Here is a 14766-nt window from a genome sequence, read left to right as displayed (position 1 = left end):
CTGCCATAGAGACAAGGAGGGGAAACAATCTCTGACCATAAATGCAGTGACAGGCTGGGTCTGGCTGAGGGGATGAAGGCGGCTGACTGATACTGGTCTCTTCATCACAACCCCTGGAAGTGCCTGCAGGACTGGCTTGCAGAGTCAGAAGTTTAAAGCAGGCCCTGCACGGAGCTTGCCTTGTGTGACACGGGGCTCCCACGTACCGTGCCACGTCTCAGCAGCATGGAGGAGGCTAGGAGAGCCTGTGAAGCAGGTTCCCCATGTCCTGTAACCACTGGACCCCCTGTGAGATGTCCAGAACTTTTCTTTGCCCCGGGTTGTGCCTCCAGGCTGCTGGACACACAGCCTGTCAATCCTCCATCAGTATCTCAACCCACCCAAGGGCAAGTCCTTGCTGGGTCATTTTCAAGCCAAGCCCATGAGTGACCAGCTCTTTTCACACAGTAGCCATTTTTTTCCTATAAGAGGTCTGTAAAGTGTTTTCTTCTCCCTTCTGATTGACATTTTGCCCATGATTCTGGTGGCTCAAGCAGAGGTTGTTCAGTCTCTTCTGATCCCCCAAGTCCTTCATGCCCTCCTCTAATGAGAGATTCCTCTACGCAGCATCTCTGCAACCTGTTGAATGAAGCAGGTCTCAGAAGTGAAAGTCCTGTTGCGAGAGCTAGTCTGTATTACTCCCAGCAAGCCCAGCATGTACTGGCATGGCATTTTCTGGCTGGCTATCTCACTGTTCCTCTTGTTATCGCAATTGTACATTTGTGCTATTAACAGTAACCATCCAGGACACGTTCAGCTTGAAGCATATAAAACATGGTATCCCATGGAGGCTCCATCAGTACTTAATTTATTTCCTGTGTTTTGTATTCTGTATTATGAAATATTCTGTCGGAGGGTGATGTAATCCCAGAGACTAAAGTAGATCTCACAGTGGAAATATTCCCACCAGACATTTTGGAAAGGTTCCAGTTCTTGTTGCTGTAGCACACAAGACTAAAGCTGAATTATCAACTGCAAATTTGGCAGACGCTCCCACTAGAAATCTGTTACTTTTTATAAGAGACTCAATCTGAAAACATTTTAAGGACATAACTTCAGATTTAAACAAAACCTCTCCTGTCTTTCCCCTCTATAGAGATGGGCAGCACACAGCTTTAAAAACAAGTCTCTCATCCTGGACAAAAAAACTACCTCCACTGGCGACACGGGAATGAACCTGGTCTTGAGGCAAGGGGCACTGAAGGATGGGGAGGGATATACTTTTACCCTTCACATCACAGACCTCACAACGGGGGAGGAAGGATTTGCCTCCATCGATCTGCTCCCAAACCAGCCGCCTGTTGGAGGATCCTGCCGGCTGTCTCCCAAAGGACCCCTCAGGGCACTGATGGCAAAGGTGCACTTCGAGTGTGCAGGTGAGAGTATACGGGCAGTGGTGCTGGGCACCTGCCAGCCCGCTCTGCGGGCCATGGGCAAAGGTTTCTCATGACCAGTGTGGTACCAGCTGCCCTTCTTCCCACAGATGTTTTCTTTACCCCGAGCTCCTACCCCAGGGCACTGTTGGCCAGGGCTGAATTCAGAAGTGAATCTTTCCATTTCTGATCCCCAAAGCTTGGACCATGAGCAGCTTTGTGTGCCCAAATTATGGAGCTCTAAAACTCATGGTAGCAGGCAGACACTTTTTTTAATCCTAATTCATGTAGTTGAATGGTGATATCCAGGCCAGGACAGTCCTTGCGGAAGAGGCTGGTATTTCAGTGCAGGAAAAAGAAGGTAGGTGCCCAAAACTGAGTCACATATATGTGGGAAGAGTCAAAAGACAAAGCGCTGGGGCCTTCTCTGCCACGTGGGCTGGATGTTCCCATTGGCAATTACCTTCTCAACCAGCTGCAGAGACAGCAATGAGTCTAGCTTTGGAAAAGTGGCCTGGCTGACATCCTGTAGCCTTGGGCCAAGGAATAAGCGCCTCTGAAAGCCATATTTCCCCAATGATTAGTGTTAGAGATTAATGCTGTCTGTGCACAAATGCTGGGAAGCCGCGCTGCAGAGGAGGTGATGAATTCTGCTGGTTCTGGGGGGGCTGGTCACCAAAGCCCAGCTTAAGCTGGGAGAGAAGCAGAAGTGTGTTTGGCATGATATGGTTGTAACTTTGGGAAGTTTTGAGCTACCCGGAATAATTATGAAACCAATACCTCTTTGGAGTGGTGGGAATTCTAGCTCTTAGTGATTGTTTCCAGGCTGAAGTGAAACACACAGGATGCAGACCCACTGGTGGATGTCTAGTGCAGCGAGCCCTGGCAGAGCCAGCACCTTCGCTGGTGCTCACTGGCAAATGCGCAGCGAATTTTGTAACTGCCCAGCTCCCACAGGACTCCCCATAATTTCTGGGAGCTCCAAGGAAACCTTTGTGCAGGTTTTATCCTAGACTCAGTCATTCCTGAGATGTTGAACTGCCTGAGGGCTGTGCTGACCCTCTGTCTAACGTCAGGATTTGCAGTGCTTGTACAGAAGCTGTGGCCTTGGGTCAGTGTTGTTCCCAGCCCCAGCAGAGTCATTCCCATTTTTATTTTGCTCATGAACTCTTCTCAAATCCCTTTAAATGTTACAGGACCCAAACACCTAGGCAGAAACCCCTAAACATCAGAAAAATTCAAAGAAGGTCAGAGCTTTACATTGCACGTCCTGGAGACATCTGTCCAGCCTGACGGAGTCCTTAAGCCATCCCCTAATGGTGGGGACAACCTGTCCCTCTGCCAGAGCAGGGTAACCCCTTGCTGGGGACAGCAGTAAGGGGAGATGCCATGCTGAAGGGCTGAGTGGGGTGGGACACACCAGGGGAGGGAATGGGCACTGCCAGGTAGTGCCAGCTCTGATGGATGGGCTGGGCTTCAGGATGGTGGCTGCAGCCCCGCCATGCCCTTGTCCTCATCAGAGCCCCTGTTGGGGTTTGTTTTGCAGGCTGGCGAGACACGGAGGACGCAGAGGGCCCGCTGGTGTACATCCTCCTGGCATCCCGCCACAGAGCCGGGCACTACCACGAGTTCTGCGTGTACAAGGGCAGCCGTGCCGAGCACAGCGCCTTCCTGCCCCCGGGCTTTCACGAGAGCGGCTTCATGGTGTCTGTGTCAGTCCTTGTTCAAGACCAGCTGGGAGCAACCGTGGTGGCCATTAACCGGTAAGACCCACCGCTCGCAGGCTAGGCTTACACAGCAGCGCAAGTGTCCACCCTAGGCTCCCGAATCACAGTCTTACGGCTTGACCACTGGGTCCCTGTCCTGAAGGGCTCAGCAGATCCTGGGTGAAACGTTTGCCTCCTGGAAGAGGCTGTTGGCAGGAAGGCTCAGCAGAAGTGCAGTACAGAGAATTGCAGTCTTTGTGGATCATCGCTCAAGGGGGAGACTTTCCCATAAGTTACTGCTTTCTTGACCACCTCCTTAATTCTGTGGTGACACTTTGCTTTGAAAGCACAATGTCACTTTCTCAGAGGATCTCTATGCTCTGTGCTCTGCCACCTTCTCTGCATCAGGAGTCCTCAAAGGAGAGTTGGCAGCAGCAAGCTCTGGTGCTGCAGGTCCCCTGATGTCCCACCGCTGAGAGCCAGGGAGGTCTCATGTAGCCAAGGTGGAGGGCACGTGCATTTGAATAGGGTAGAAGGGACTGCAGCTCGAGTCTCAGCAGGGCCAGCACTGTGAAAGCCCTGTTATCCCTTCTGCAAACTCCCCTTGGTTTCCAGTGTGCTCCATGCAGGCCACAAGTGCCCACATGTCTTTGGGCAGCATCCTGAGCTGGTCTCTGCTGCCTGACTGAGCTGTATGGCTGCTCCTTCTTGAGGCTGGTTTGCAACTCCCTGCACTGTAGATGTGGTCCCAGCCTCCCAGGCTAGGGTGCACGGTCCTGCAGTGCCTGCGGAGGAGGATCTGTGTTCCAGCTGTTCCTCAGACCCCAGGGAACGATGCCAGAAGCAGCGCAGCTCTTCCCAGCACACCGACGCTATTTTTAAGTGCTCTTTATGCTCCATCAGACTAAACCTGGATTTTCTCCTCTGGGTTCAATGCATCCTCCACTTGCAGCTTCACAGAGCTGGACCAGTGAGGAACCAGGTTTCAGGTCCACAATGTTCCTACATACAGCTGGTGCAAACTGGGCACCAGGGCAAGCATCAGCAATGCTGTCCTTGTTGTTTAACCACCTGCTTCCCCCCTCATCTTCCTTCCCATCTAAAGGGCAGATTCTGCCCCCTTCCCTCAGTCCCATTTGATAGTCTGCACTTAACCCAAATGCCTCTTTCCCTTGGCAGCTCCATGGAAATCAGTTTACCAGAGGGATTCCCCAGCCTCTCCCACTGGCTCTACAATCAAACTGACACCGTGCTCCAGGGCTTAGTGAAACAAGGGGACCCTCAACAGGTCATTGAGTACTCTCTGGCCCTCATCACCATCTTAAATGAGGTAAAGCAGCACTCACTACCCAAGAGGGACCTCCAGAAGGCCTTACAATGTTTTTTTGGCCAGGTTTTGTACAGCAATGTAGGGAAATGACTAATGCTACAGTTTTTCATGTAAATCAGCATATGTGCATGCTGGGAGCTGGAGTGGAGCTATTTTCATGCATCAAAAAAAGTAACAAGCTCCAGACACACAGTCACCAGGGAAAGTAGAGGGGCTGCAAAGTAAAACAGAGGTCCTAGAGAAGGTAGTGGCCTGGGTGTCTCCCATGCAGCCTGCTTTTTCGCCCTCGTATTCAGATAGTTTTTCCTCTTTACTGCCAACACGAAGTCTAAATACCAAATTTAGAAGCATAAATCTTAGTCCAAATTCCCCCACCTCCTTCATGCTTCCCCTGAGCCAGCCACCCCACTCCAACTCAGGAAACTTCCTGTGGCTGCTCAGGTGCTGCTCTGGGTGCTGAGGAGACCTCCTTGTTCTGACTGCTGAGCTAGTGCAGCTAGAAAGATCTTCTGGCCACATACAAGGCTCTTAATCCACAGTGCAGGAGCATCATCCTCCTGGCAGCATTCACTTTCACGCCTACCTAAAGTAGGGCCCAGTCCCTCCATGTGCATCTCTATAGGCAGGGCAGGAATTTTGATCTCTACTCGTGCTTTCCTGCCCAATAAGAGCCTGCTGCATGCCTGGAAGCCAGGCAGGGGCAATCCCCCTGAGCACAGGCACTGTGCTTAGCTGGATAAGGACTGCACACTGGTGTACTACTTAGCTGTCAAGTGCAAGGCTGTTAAGATAATTGCTTGGAGAGCACAAGTGAAATTGAGGAAGTTCTGAAAAAGCAGCTCATTAGATCACCCTCTGGGGAGGAGCACAGGCAGGGAGATACAGAGTGTGGGGAAAAGGTGACTTCAGCACAGCTCATCATCCTCTGAAACAACCTGATACAGTTCCTCACTCTGCCTACTTTTCTCCCCCCCCCCCAGTACGAGCGGTCCATGCTTCTGGAACCTGAGACTGGGAATGAATTTGAACTCCGGACCTGGACTCGCAACAATATCACAGAAACGCTGAACTCGCTGAACGTGAACACAGTTGATGATATCCAGCAGATCTCAGCTGCCTTGGCACAGTGCACGGTATGTTCCCCATCACCACCTCCAGCCTCCTGCTCTTCCAGGTGCAGCTTAGATGCTCTTCAATTCTTGTTCTGCTTCCCTGTCTCTCTCCCACATACATACCAGACAGGGAGGACAGGTATCACTTGTTGACATCATTAGGGTTTCTGTGGTGATGTCCTAAGTGTTGTCAGCTCTGTCCCTTGTCATGCCACTGATCTAGCAGGTGTGGATAAGATGATGTATTCATCAGCTGGAAGACAGCACCTAAGAACTTTCTGCTTCTCTGGTACCAGCCCTGGTGTGGCAGCTTGCTAGCAAGTAGGTTCCTTCACTTGCAGATGGAGACTGTAGAAGAGGCCTTGGCAGACTGGAGAAGCACTGGAATAAGTTGGTGGGGGAGCTGCAGAATCTCCGAGGACAGGCTGGGCTCCCATCAGGAGTAATACAAGTAGAGCCAGACCTGCCTTGGGCCAGGGGACAGCGCCAAGGACTGACGTTCCTTCCAGCCCTATTTCTGCTATAGGAGATTAGAAACACTGCTCTGCTCTGCTCTGCTCTGCTGCTGACTGGAAGCGCTGTGTTGCCCAGCCAGCTTGCAGTTTGAGCTCCCTGGTGCTGGGGCTGCTGCCTGGTGGATTTAGGAGTGGCTTTATGTGTTTTGTCAGATGGGCAAAGGGAAGAGAGCCCAGTTATATAACGTGCTTGGGGTTTGGTGGTCAGCCAGTCGGCTCTGGCATGCTCTTCCTCCCCACCCTCCCAAATCTTTGCCTTCAGGACTGGAGTCAGGTACCCTGGCCTTGGCTGCGCATCGCCTCCCCAGCCAGGTCAGCAGCCTCACTCTGTAGGAAGAGAGTGTCATTGAAATGATGGACAGACTACTGCGTCCCACCCACAGAGTCCCTATTCTGCTGCTCCTTTTTCTGCTTCAAAGTCTGTAAACCTTAAAAATCACATGTTTCTGTTCATCTTTGTTCAGGGATTTGGGGTTCGGCACATCCCATTCTGATGCTGTGTTGGTTTGTTTGTGTCTCTCCCATGTGCTCTTGCCTTGCGACTTGATCTCGCTGTGGAAGCTTAAGTCTAGAAATAGAATTTTTGTTCCATGGGAAAAGCTGATGTTCCAGGATTAGTTTATGCTCTGGATTGGAAGGAAAACCGTAGAAAAACAGTAATCTAGAATTTCCCAAGTGGTTGAGACTAGCACGGAGTTCACACATTTCCTTTCCTGTAGAAGTGTCAATCAGTGCTGATACTTTTTTGATTTTACCTACAGGGGAGAGGAAAAAGTCAGAATTAATTTCTCCTGGAGGGGAAAAAAAGATTCTCAGTCGTCTTAGTAGATTCTCCTTCCTGAGCAGTAGCTCCTTGGGTGGTTCCTCCCCATAACCCTTTTTATTCCCTGCCTCATTGATACCTGACTGTGCCTTGTGGACTCCAATTTACACAGTATGTCCTTGCTTCTCGTAGCTTACAAATAAAAGCAGAAAAGGGGGAATTCTAGACACGCAGATGTCATTTTGATTCTTCACCAAAACATATGGTGAATCACGTCTAAATCCTATGATGATTAAAAGAAAAAAGATGAATAAGAGCTAGGAACAGGGTTGTGGTAACAGCTTCCATGTGTTGCCTCAATCGCTCCCATCCAGCCCTCAAGAGTGCGGGGAGCTCCAGGCTGTGGCTAGAACATTCTGTTTCTTGGACACCTCTGGGAGCAGAGGGAGGGACATCCATCATGCCTGAGTGGCAGGATCCCTCCCACAGCTTTCAGGAGTATTTGGACACTGAAATGGATTCAGTTAGGGCTAAACCTTGCTTCCATTGAAGACAGTGGTGTGGATGGAGGAATCCTATCCAGCTCCTTCTGGTTGATTTCTGTAGGAATAATGTGTAGCCCTGAAGGGGTGCTCATGAGATGCAACAGCAGGAGACGTGCTTGGTCCTTACAAGTGAACTCCAGGAAACATGAATATGCTGCCCTTTATTGCTCTTTCCAACCCTAATGCATCCTTCATCAGACTCCTGGCATGCCTACCTGTACACTAGCAGATTGTAACATGAGGGGAGGTGGATGGAAGAGTCTTGGAGACACCAACAACTTCTTGGCATCTCTCAGTGTGAGCAGAGCAGCCGTGGTCTTTGCAGTCACCTCCCTGGGGCTGGAAAGAGCAGGGGGGACTTTCAGAGTGCAAACGGTGTTTGAACAAATGTGCCTCAGGTCTTTGTAGGACTGAGTCAGCTGAACTTGTCTACAGCTGCCTTCATCTTTCCGTGGGGGTGTTCCTACTGAATCAAACTGTGTTTCCCTTTGCAGGTGGTGAGCAAGGAGCTGGTTTGCAAGTCATGCCTGACAAGGACCTTGAACAAGCTGGAGACCATGATGACCATTCTGCAAGGGGAAACAACCCAGGGCACCATGACACCGACTGGTATTGCTGACAACATCCTCAACATCACAGGTCAGTTCTGTTCCTGCAGGAACGGGTGACATTTGACTGGGCACTGCTGAAGGCACAGGTCTCCCTGCACAGGGTGCTGGGCAGAAGTAGACTGAGAGAGGCTTTGCAGGCTTTCTCCTGTACCATTAGGGGTTTGGCTTATGCCTTTTCAAGCTGTTAGGGAGATTGTGTCTAACATTTGGAGCATGGCACGCCAGTACTTTCTTCTCCCTGCACTTTTCCCAGGGTTGTCCTGGCTTTGGCAGCTGTCTCTGCGGACATTTAAATGTGACAGTTGTTAAGAAACTCACTAATACTTCAGGGAATTGTCTTTTTAGTAAACAATGAGCAACAGCTATGGCTTCCAGATGCTTGCCTTCCTGGTTGTGATCTGAGGAGGATGCCAAACTTCACGGGGGCACCCATGAACACTGTGCAGAAATTCCCACCTGGTTACCATGGGAGGAAGCAGAGGCACCTTCTTTGCACTCCTTGTTACGTATTTCTGAGTGTTCTGCACTTTATAGTGCAAAAACTTAGTAACATATGTTTGCTTTATCCATTCTTTCCCTGTTTCCCAACCTGCCATTCTAGTCACTTCACAGGAGGAAAATAAAGCCTGTTGTGATTAAGTATTCACCACCAAACTTTGTAGATTAGCCAAGAGAGCCTACAGGAATTGCTGACAGCTCTATTTTTAGCTATGGGCTACTGAACGCTTCCATTGCGGAAGGTCATGTGCACAGTGTAGAGTTACAGTGAGAAGACAGTACAGAAAGACTTGTCTGATTGTTTTGTAAAGGTGTCAGATGTTATCTAGACTGTAACAGTTATCTAGGCTATTTACCACTTCCTCTGTTTGCACCTTTATTTCTCTCCTGGCAGGTGACCTAATTCACCTTGTCAATACGGTTTCACAAGAATCCAAGCCCCAGGAACTGCTTTCTGATTCCCACAATTTGCTGCTAGCTCCCAAAGCCTACAACCTGTCTTCCAGCCTGATGCGCATCCTCATGAAGTCTCGAGTGCTGAATGAAGAGCCCCTTGAGCTGGTGGGAGGAGAAATTAAGGCCACAGGCAAACGGTCTGATCCCTTTAATTTGCTTTGCTACGAAAACACACCAAACTGCCAGTTCTCCATCCCCCAGGCATTCAACACCACCCTTTCCAACCTGACGGATGTCATTCAAGTCATGTTCCAAGTGGACTCCAATCCTTTCCCTTTTGGATACATCAGCAACTACACTGTGTCCACAAAGGTTGCCTCCATGGAGTTTCAGACACACAACGGGGTGCAGATACCCATTGGGAGCCTGGACTCAGAGAAAGCCATCACCGTAATGGTGTCAAACAACACAGATGCTGACAATCTCTCTGCTGGCACTGAAGTCATCGAGGCAAGAACATCTGTGAACCTAATTGTGACTATGGAGAGCAACAACAGAGAAGCAGGACTGCACTTCCAGCTCACTTACAGAGTCCTGAATGGTAGTGCAGACAGATCCAACTCTTTATGCTCTTTGCTATTTCTTCCCATGGGAAAGGAAGGCTGGGTGTTGCAGCAAAGGAAAGCTGTGTCAAGAGTTAACTGGTGTGGGAGGGGATGTCAGGTGTAGCCAGCAAGTTCCACACTGCATGGTTGAGGTTCCGGCTGTCACGGGCATTATCCAGTCCCCAGTGTAATCCTTGCCTATGGATTCTGGCACTGAGAAGCCTTTTGGTTTTCCTAGCCCTTCTGTTGAGCCACAGTGGCACGGGAGGGAGTTCATCCAGTCCCTCTCTTGGTCACGTACAATGGCATCCAGAGTCTCTTGCTCAGGGATCCTCTGAACTGCTGACTGAGAGAGTGCATCTCTCCTGACTTTCTGCATTCCTGATACTCCTCCCTGAACGTGCACTGCTGGCAGCAGGCTTGTGGTTGAGCTCTCCCAGGTGTTTATAAAGTACTTTTCTGTTTTTTCTCCCCCTCCCCACACAGATCACTACATTGCAAGCGAGCCTGAGCCATTCATCATGGCTTATCTCCATCACAAACCAGAGCCCAATGAGCACAACTGCAGTGCCTCTAAGAAAATTGGCCTGGATGCCCTGGCTGGAAATGACCACAAGCTCTACACCTTCTTCACCTCACCCAGGTAAGAGAAGCCTCCCTTGTAATCCTTGTCACCCCCAGGCTGTCCCATGGATGCACGTGAGGGATGCTCAGGGCCTTGCAATGGCTTATGCCAGGCTGCTTCGCAGGGCTGGTGCTGTTGTAGCTATCCACAGTGCTCCTCTATCCTTGGAGGAGACAGCTCTCCTGGGCAGGCAGCTGCAATCTGCTGTTCCTACGCCCCAGCATTGGCACCTCTTCTACCCTGGCACGGCCTCCTTCCCAGACATCTTCTGCTGCTGGTGCAAGAGCAGCTCAGTGCTCTGTGATTTGCCTTTCTGGTCCAGATGAGGGAGGGTTCCCCTTTTTAGAGCTGTAAGTCATGTTCCCTGTGAGTATCATGACCCTTGTCCAGGGCCTCTCCCGGTGATGAGTCTCCCCTCCACTGCTCTTTTCTCTGCTCACTCATCTAACAGCTGCTGTAGACTGTTTGTCTGTTCCTTGTCCAGACTTTCATGCTCTGTGCACTTCCAATCCCAGAGCTGCCCATCTTTACCAGGACTTTCCCCAAGCGACTCACACTGACCTTTGCAGATTCAGGGCTTGCTCCATGCAGCTCATGAAACCATTTCCCACACCACACGTTAGCCTAGTTCCTGAACTGCAGCGCAACCTTCACAAAAGCACCTCTATCCTCAGAGCTCATCTTCCCAACATGTGACTGGAGGAGAATGTAGGTTCCCTTGTGGGCTACCATCTACCCTGCTTGCCTGCTGCTTGGAGTGTGCTGGGGCTCATTAAGCACTGCTGTAGTGCTGTTGGGTTTTGCAGCAAAGCTCTCTTCTTTTTATCAGAGCAGTCGTTTTTGTAACGTCAATTGCTGACTTGCTGTCTTGCCTGGGAGCGTGTGTGTTCATGCCTCGTGTTATTTATGAGCCATTCCTAGGCGTTATCTAAGAAGAAAAGATAGGCAGCTTGGGAGTAGGTGAGGCAAGAGTGGAGCCACTGTTGTGTAAGTTGAGACAGCTTCTATGGCTTTTGGTAACAGGATGCTCAAAGAGGGATTAATTGTCATAATGAGCAAATCTGCTCCCAGCCAAGAATCAGAGAGTTGCTATGGAAGTGTCGTGTGGGTCAGCAGGACACAGGGAAGGGCTGTGCAAGGCTGCCAGCACAGAGAAGAGGGTGTGCAACATAGTGCTCCAGGTGCTGAAATAATACAAAGATAAAGAAGAACTCAAGTGGTCTGTAGAAACCCAGAGTTTCTGCACAGCCAAAAGGTGGTGTAAATTACACCACGTTCACTGGGCTTTTCCTCCTCATTGTGTGTTTACCTGTTCCTGCAGCAGGGTGCTTTCTGTGGGCACACATCCATCAGAACGGGGTTTACGTCCCTTCAGCAGACGGGTTAATAATGTCTCCTTGCTGTCTTTCCTTTCTCCAGAACGGATGACACCATCCAGAAATACTACTTCAACATCACAAACCATTTCAGCTGGTCCCCAGTGGAGGTGACTCTGGGGCTGTACACCTCCCTCTGCCAGTACTTCAGCGAGCAGGAGAAACGGTGGAAGACAGAAGGCATCATCCCGCTGGAAGAGACCAGGCCAGACCAGGCTGTGTGCTTAACCCAGCATCTCACCGCCTTTGGGGCCAGTCTGTTTGTCCCCCCAAACTCTGTCCAGTTCATCTTTCCTGTGAGTAAAACACAGCAGAGGCTGTGCAACACTGCCACACACTGAGCAGATTGTTGTCGCCTGGAGGAAAGCCTTGGGCTCCCGTCGGCTTCACATTCAAGCTGGGTCATGGCTGACCTGTGCCCAGCTGGCAGACCAGCACAAGTACCTGAGAGCTTTTGGGAGCTGCAGATGGGCACAGCTCACAGAGGGGCTGTGCCCTCTGATCATGAATCCTGGCTGCTACTGCTAAAAACAGACCTTTGCAGATGGCTTTGTTATCTATTCTGGACACCTCTCAGTGTGTTCACCTCTTAGTGAGATGCCAAATGCTCCTCCCAGCTGTCACCCAGCACTGTTTTATCCCAGTGAGCTTGCACCTGCCGGCTGATCCCTGCCTCCCAGGGGCGTTCAGGCTTTTTCTAGCTGTCGGTGTGACGTAAGTGGGAGCAGAGAGCTCTCGGCAGCTGCTACAGCAGCTTCAGCCGGTTGCTGCAGTCGCTCTGCAGGGCTGTGAGCACACAGTCTGTGCAAGGACAGGTCTCTCTCTATTTGCATGTGGTATCATGTGTGTGAATGATGATTCAGCCAGGAAGGAGGCAGCATGACTCCCGGGGAACAGGGGGGTCCTCCTGGGGAAGGAGAGTACCTTGCAACATACTTCTTTTCTTTTAGGCTCCAGGCCCAGGTCTCAACTACATCGTTCTGCTGACATGTGCCGTCTGCTTTGTGACCTACTCAGTAGCTGCACTGATCGTGCACAAGCTGGACATGATTGACATTAACCGAGTGGGGGTGATTCCCTTCTGCGGGAAGAATGGGCTGTACAAATACGAGATCCTGGTGAAAACTGGCTGGGGCAGAGGATCAGGTTAGCCTGTATTCTACTCCTGTGCTTGATTCCTAGAGTGACATCTGTGTAGTTCCCCTGAGATCTCACCTCAGCACGTCATGCACCAGGGCCCAGAGCTGAGCTGGTGTTTGGAGCAGCACTGAGCAGACAGTCAGTTCAGGGCTTCCCACAGCATTCACAGTTTTTATTGTGTGATGATGGGGCAGGTCAAGAGCTGTGGAGAAGATCATGCTGCCCTACTGCTTGCTGTTGCGGTGGAACAAGCAACTGTTGCTGAAAGGAACCACCCAGTATAGAAATACACCCACCCTGCTTTCCCTGACTGGGCTGTGGTTGCAGGAACAGCCAAGAGGCAGCAATTTTTCCTCACTTCTGACCCACTCCTGCAAAAGGATCCAGGCCTTGTGGGCCCTTTAGGTGGACCATTTTGCTGTCCTTCAGCATCCATCACTTTGTTCTGCCATCTGAATCTTTCCCAGCGGCGTCAAGGCAGAAAGCTGGCTTTCTGATCCGGGGCTGGGTTTGTAGCTAGAGCGGCCAGAAACATCATCCTGGACTTGGAAAGCCAGACAGCTGTGACGTGGAAGCTCTAAGCAAGGATGGAGCTGGAGTGCCACCATGTCACTGCCAGAAACATGCTCCCATTGGTCTTAGTGTAACTGGTTTCACTGGCAGCAGCTTTCTCCTGAAGCCACCCCAAGGACCATCCAGGTTGGGCAGGTGGACCAAGGAGCATCTGGCAACTGGTACCGGAGAGAAGTCAAAGAAAACAAGTCTTTCAACTACTTGGTGCAAAAAACATCCAGAATAAACATCTCCTCCCATTAGGGTGTTAGCAAGGCACGGAATGTCAGATTCAATCCCCTCCAAAGAGCAAAACCATGAGCATGCCAAGGTCCATGCACCAGGCCAATCTGAGCAGCTGCCCTCCAGGCTGTGTGTAACACTATCCCTGGGTGTGGGGTGGCTGTTGAGCACATTCCTTCCTCCCGAGTCTTCAGGTGGCCTCTCTGAAGGGCCATTGCATCTGGTATCAGGTCACTGGCAGGAAGGCAGGGCTGGGGAACAGCTCCACCTTGGGTGGACTTCCCTAACTGAGCCCCATTAACTTTGCCAGGTACCACGGCCCATGTGGGGATCGCCCTGTATGGTGTAGACAATAAAAGTGGTCACAGACATCTGGATGGAGAAAACGCCTTCCACCGCAACAGCCTTGACGTGTTTCAGATCGCAACGGAGCGCAGTCTGGGGAGCATTTGGCGCATCCGCATTTGGCATGACAATAAAGGTGAGACGTGAGCGGGTGTGCAGGCCTGAGGCAGCCATCACACATCCCAGGTCAGAACCAGGCTCTGCTCCGCCTGGTGCCTGGGCCAGGAGAGAGGTACCTGGGCCTACAGTTCGGACTAACCCTGATGGGAGACCATGGCGACCCACTGGCTTGGGGGAGGATTGCTGGGTGGGGGGATGTGGAGTCTCCATCACACAGAAGTCTGCAAACTGGTCAGCTGTAATCCCGTACACATATGATGCAGTGTGCTGTGACAGTGTCTGGAAATGTCCGTACAGCCTAGGAGGTGACCTGGCTATGCCAGGCCTTTCTCTTGGGGACTGTGCAATTCCCACCGATGAAGACAGTGTCACAGGGTAACTGCTGCTGTCCCCCTGAGGGGCTCTTGTGTTGCCTTCTTGGCTTTGCAGGTCCACACAGGGAATGTCTGCCATGAAACACATTTCTTCATCTCTTTTAGGGCTCAGCCCCTCTTGGTACCTGCAGCACGTCATAGTCCGGGACCTGCAGAGCAGCAAGAGCTACTTCTTCCTGGTGAATGACTGGCTTTCGGTGGAGAGTGAAGAGAACGATGGCATGGTGGAGAAGGAGGTTTATGCTGCTAGTGAGTGCTCAGCCCCTGGGGCGTGGGGCTGGGATGGCTGAGCAGCATGGCAGTTCTCATTGCATTGAGGAAGGGCCCACAACAGGAGACTGCAGAGAGACCGTAGAGCCTGCCCGCTGGCTCTTCCTCACTGCACTGATGCCTTGTGCAGCCAGGTGCTCTGCTGGGTCCTTTGTGCTGGAGGACAAGGCGTGGCAAGGACCCAGCTGTGCAGGAGGGACCATATAGATGCAGTGTGGATACTTCCTT

At 51.2% G+C, this 14766-nt stretch overlaps 1 protein-coding gene across 1 annotated transcript in view; it reads left to right on the top strand.

The window, feature by feature from the left end:
* PKD1 (polycystin 1, transient receptor potential channel interacting) overlaps positions 1–14766 on the top strand; it is a gene marked incomplete at its 5' end in the record, with an annotated part of 99532 nt that overhangs the window by 67160 nt on the left and 17606 nt on the right. Inside the window, 11 exons of the mRNA XM_082314233.1 lie at positions 1136–1415; positions 2959–3175; positions 4298–4448; positions 5429–5581; positions 7878–8022; positions 8887–9489; positions 9980–10136; positions 11538–11790; positions 12445–12640; positions 13740–13910; positions 14374–14517. Of these exons, the coding sequence (XP_082170359.1) occupies positions 1136–1415; positions 2959–3175; positions 4298–4448; positions 5429–5581; positions 7878–8022; positions 8887–9489; positions 9980–10136; positions 11538–11790; positions 12445–12640; positions 13740–13910; positions 14374–14517 (2470 nt within the window). The remainder of the gene's footprint in view (positions 1–1135; positions 1416–2958; positions 3176–4297; positions 4449–5428; positions 5582–7877; positions 8023–8886; positions 9490–9979; positions 10137–11537; positions 11791–12444; positions 12641–13739; positions 13911–14373; positions 14518–14766) is intronic.

Source organism: Platalea leucorodia (genome assembly GCF_965183815.1).
Source record: "Platalea leucorodia genome assembly, chromosome: 5".
NCBI classification, from domain to species: Eukaryota; Metazoa; Chordata; class Aves; order Pelecaniformes; family Threskiornithidae; genus Platalea; species Platalea leucorodia.
This window is presented reverse-complemented; position numbering and strand designations above follow the sequence as displayed.